General features: G+C 44.9%; 1 protein-coding gene across 1 annotated transcript in view; it reads left to right on the top strand.

Annotated features, from left to right (window-relative positions):
* The window catches only part of LOC147466904 (uncharacterized), an 8,954-nt gene extending 4,041 nt beyond the window's left edge, over window positions 1-4,913 (top strand). The window contains exons 2-4 of the mRNA XM_086534254.1: window positions 2,224-2,369; window positions 2,815-3,111; window positions 4,660-4,913. Of these exons, the coding sequence (XP_086390380.1) occupies window positions 2,285-2,369; window positions 2,815-3,111; window positions 4,660-4,748 (471 nt within the window). The 5' untranslated portion in view covers window positions 2,224-2,284 and the 3' untranslated portion in view covers window positions 4,749-4,913. The remainder of the gene's footprint in view (window positions 1-2,223; window positions 2,370-2,814; window positions 3,112-4,659) is intronic.
* The last annotated feature ends 87 nt before the right edge of the window (window positions 4,914-5,000 follow it).

The following is a 5,000-nucleotide window of genomic DNA, read 5'->3' as shown; positions in this document are numbered from 1 at the left end:
CAGAAATGGAATAGTATTACCATTATCATTAATATTATTATTATTTTTGTTTATAATTTTTATTTATTTATTTATTTATTTTGAGAGAGAGGGGGAGAGAGAGAAAGCGTGTGTATGTGAGAGAGAGAGAGACAGATAAAAAGGGAGATAGAAATAATGACGAATAATAATGAACACCAATACTCGTCCCTCACTCCCTTCTTTCCCTCCCTGCCTCTCCCCCTCTCCCTTCCCCTCGCTCCTCTCCTCTCTCCTCCCCTCTCTCCCCAGTCCCCCTCTCCCTCTCTCTCTCTCTCACCCACCTCCGCTCTCACCCAACCCCACCTTCCCCTCCCTCTCCCACTCCCTCCCGAGCGACAAATAAAGGCAATCACATATCAGGATTTAGAGTTTCCACGTACCCTATAGCTACACAAAGGATATTGCTTTTTAGAAAATGAGAAGAGCGTGTGGGCGTATATTAGCATCGTAGAAAACGAGTTCGGTTGGATTATTGAGAGCGTGGGTGGGGTCTCACTGTGGTATTTTTGTCTTTATCATTTTTTTATTGTTATTTTTGTTCTTACTGTTATCATTAATATTGTTATCATTATTATAATCTTTACTATTTTTACTATTTGGGTTCTTGTTCTTATGGTAGTTATTATTCCTATTATTATCATTATTTTTATCTGTTATCATTATCATTTTTTATCTCTGTACCTCTCACCTCCCTCCTTCCCTCTCTCTTTCTCTCTTCCCTGTCCCACCCCCCATCCCCCCTATCCCTTCCTCACTCCTTCTCTACCTTCCCCCCCCCCCTCACCAACTCTTTTCCACTCTCCCTATTTGATTCCCTCCTTATCTCCCTCTTTCACTGCCTCCCTCCTTTCCTCTCTCACTCCCTCCTGTCTATCCATATCTTTCTCTCTTTCTCTTCCCTTCCTCCCTTCTCCCCCTCCTTTCCTTTCTCTCTCCCTTCCTCCTTCCCTCCTCCTCTCTCTCCATATCTTTCTCCCTTCCCCCTTCCCCGTTTTCCCTCTCTCCCTTTTCTCTTTCCATCTCCTCTTCCTCCCTCCTTCCCTCCCACTCACCCTCTCACCCTCCCTCCCACACACTCTCTCTCCCCCGTCACATAGTGAAGAAAAATGCTAAAAGGACTGTCAGTGTCCTATTTGTGCTTGCGTGTCCCCTGGTATATATTTTTTGCTGGGGAGGGTAGGAGGGGGGGTACGGGGAGGGGGGGAGGTGACGGGGAAGGGGGAAGGGGTACTTGAATGGGGGTGTATGGGAGGGGAGGAAGGTGATGGAGATGTGGAAGAGGGGAAATAGGGGGGGGAGTATATGAGGGAAGGGAGATTCAGGGGAGGGTGAGGGTGAGGGGAAAGGGTGAGGGTGAGGGTGAGGGTGAGGGAGAGGGTGAGGGTGAGGGTGAGGGTGAGGGTGAGGGGAGGGGAGGAGAGGAGGAGGGGAGGGTGAGGGTGAGGGGGAAGGGGAGGGTGAGGGTGAGGGTGAGGGGAGGGGGAAGGGGAGGGTGAGGGTGAGGGTGAGGGTGAGGGGAGGGGAGGAGAGGAGGAGGGGAGGGTGAGGGTGAGGGTGAGGGGGAAGGGGAGAGTGAGGGTGAGGGTGAGGGTGAGGGTGAGGGTGAGGGTGAGGGTGAGGGTGAGGGTGAGGGTGAGGGTGAGGGTGAGGGTGAGGGTGAGGGTGAGGGTGATGGTGAGGGGAGGGTGAGGGTGAGGGGAGGGTGAGGGGAGGGGGAGGAGGAAGGGGGAAGGTGGAGGGTGAGGGTGAGGGGGAGGGGGAGGGGGAGGGTGGGCCAGTAAGAGGAGGAAGGACATGAAGTAAAAGGAATTGTAATCTCTCTTATTACTGTTATTATAATTATGATGATGATGATCGTTGTTATTCTTGTTGTCATTACTATTATTATAATCATTATTATTATCATTATTATTATTAGTACTACTACTGCTTTTATCCTTATCATTATTACCCTTTATTAGCATTATCATCAAAATCATTATCATCATCGTCATTATCATCATTATCTATGTTATCATCCTTAGTAATATTTTTTGTCACCATCACTGGCATCAATTAATACTATCATCATCATTATTGTCATTATCATAATCATAATAATCCTCATCATCATCACACATATTACTATCATCATTATCACCATCACCATCATCATCATTACTATCATCCCATTAATCATCACATCCCTCTTTCTCATTACAGAACTAACAGCAAGACAACGAAACCACAACAACAACGACAACAACAACACCAAAACCCAATCATGAAGAATACAGCTGTAGTTGTTGTTGTATTGTGCATAGCCACCGTTATAGTGTGCGGCCTGGCTCTACCGCCGCCTGAATCGGGTATCACAAGTGTGTAGTTTTTTTTATAATGATAATGATTATGATAATAGTGATGATAATGATGGTAGTAATAATAATGAGATCATAATAATAATATAATGATAATGATGATAGGGATTATGAGGATGAAATAGTGGTATGATAATGGTATTAATAACAATGATGATAATAATGATGATATAATGATGATCATAATGATGGTAATAATGTAAATAATAATGATAGCATTATTCATAATGGTTATGATATTAATAACAACAACGTTAGGATAATAATGATAATGATCAGAATAATGATAATGATAGAAATAAAAATGCAACTGTCACTACAACTAAAGATAGTAATAAGGATAATAATAGGGATTATGATAACAATGATGATAATGATGATAAAAGAATAATACTACCAACATCCACCTTACCCCCCCCCTCGCGGTATCTTGCAGGCGCCTTCATGCCTTCGGCTGGTGACATCGGCTCCATGGCACTCATCAAACCGCCAGTGCCAGCCATCCCCGGAATCATGGGTATCGGTGCCATACCAGGATTTGCAGGAGGTGCCATACCAGGGTTGGCAGGAGGTGCCATACCAGGGTTGCCCGGTGGTGCCATACCAGGGTTGGCAGGAGGTGCCATACCAGGAATGCCAGGGAGCGGAGGAGCGACGGTGCCGGTCGTGGGTGCCATGCAGCTTCCTGTGATAGGGTCACTGAATGCCATGTCGATACCCGTGGCACCGCCGAGTGAGTGAGGGTGGGAGGGTGTGCATGAGAGGGTGGGAGGGTGTGCATGAGAGGGTGTGTGGGTGTGCATGAGAGGGTGCGTGGGTGGGAGGGTGTGCATGAGAGGGGTGTGTGTGTGGGAGGGTCTGCATGAGAGGGGTGTGTGGGCGGGAGGGTGTGCATGAGAAGGCGTAGATGAGAGGGTGTGTGGGTGGGTGGCTGTGCGGATGAGAGGTTGTGTAGGTGGGTGGGTGTGGATGACAGGGTGTATGGGTAGTTTTTAATGGTATATTAAGTATGAGGCAAGGATTCAAGACCCAGGACAAGAGGCTTTGCGGGTGGCATGGGAAGGAAGGCAGGTGGGAAATAAGATGTGAGGGAAGGTAGTAGGGAAGAAAAAGGGGATGGGAGGCGGAAGGAGAGGAGGTGGAGGGAGTAGAAGGTCGAGAGAGAAGAAAAAGAGGAAGGGAAAGGGAGGGAAAGATGGTGAAGGTATAGGCGGTAGAGGGAAAGAGAGAAAGGAAAGAGAAAAGGAGGGAGAGTAAGAGAGAGAGAGAGAGAGAGAGAGAGAGAGAGAGAGAGAGAGAGAGAGAGAGAGAGAGAGAGAGAGAGAGAGAGAGAGAGAGAGAGAGAGAGAGAGAGAGAGAGAGAAAGAGAGAGAGAGAGAGAGAGAGAGAGAGAGAGAGAGAGAGAGAAATAGATAGAAAAATAGATAGATAGATAGAGAGAGAGAGAGATATAGATAGATAGAAAGGGATAGAGATAGACAGACAGTTAGATATAGATAAATACAGATAGATAGATAGATAGATAGATAGATAAATAGATATAGATGAATAAATAGAAAGAGATAGAGAGATACATAGATCAATAGTAAGAGAAAGAGATATAAACAAAAAGAGGGGAAATGATCTCTAAAAGTAGCAAGTGTGAAGGAAAGGATAGCAAGGGGAGAAGAGTAAAAATGAAATCAAGAGGGGATGAAAGGGGAGAAGGAAGGAGGAAGAGGAAAAAAAAGAGAGTAAGAGAGGGAATTATAGAAACTATGGAAAGAGGGGAGGATGGAAATAATAGAGAGGTAGAGAGGATTAGAAAGTTTGATAAATGAAGTAGGAGAGGGTAGGAGACAAGGAGAGAGAGGGGACGGGCTTATGATACATGAGGAAGGAAAGGCGCAAGCATTGCACACACACACACACACACACACACACACACACACACACGCACACACACACACACACACACAAACACACTGACGCTAACATAACATAACAATTGCACAAAAAATATTCAACAAGCAATATCGACAAGCCATAAAAAATATGCATAACAAACAACAATAACAACAACACCTACCCACCACTCCAACAACAACAAAAATCCACAACCACTGACAACAACAACAACACTCAGAACCACAACAACCACAAACAATTGCAACAAGAATCCACAACAGTAACAAAAACACCACCACCTCCAACAAAAAACAAAAACAAAAACAGCGTTAACAACCACAACCAACAACCACCACCACCATCTAATGTCTCCCCCCTCTCCCCCCCCCCGCAGCCATGCCCCCCGCCATCTCCTCTCTTGTCAAGAAGAAGATAGCAGCATCCAGCAGCCTCTCGCCAGTGCCAGCCAAGACCGCGCCATAGGTCACTCTTCCCGGATGACCTGAGATGCGCGCCAGCCGACTTCTTTTGTCTCCACAGGAAGTCTTTTTATTTGTTTCATTTCTTTTCTTTAATCTTTTTTTTTGTTTTCTTTTTTCTATCTTTGTTTTTTGTTTTCTTTTTTCTGTCTTTGTTTAATTTGTTTTCTTTTTTCTATCTTTGTTTAATTTGTTTTCTTTTTTCTATCTTCTTTTTCTTATATTTATTTTTTCTTTATTTTTATCTTTGTTCATT

This window comes from Penaeus japonicus, unplaced genomic scaffold (genome assembly GCF_977035675.1).
Source record: "Penaeus japonicus unplaced genomic scaffold, GWHDUDI00000001_assembly GWHDUDI00000040, whole genome shotgun sequence".
In the NCBI taxonomy this organism is placed as follows: Eukaryota; Metazoa; Arthropoda; class Malacostraca; order Decapoda; family Penaeidae; genus Penaeus; species Penaeus japonicus.
Note: the sequence above shows the minus strand (reverse complement) of the source record. Positions and strands in the feature narration are given on the sequence as shown.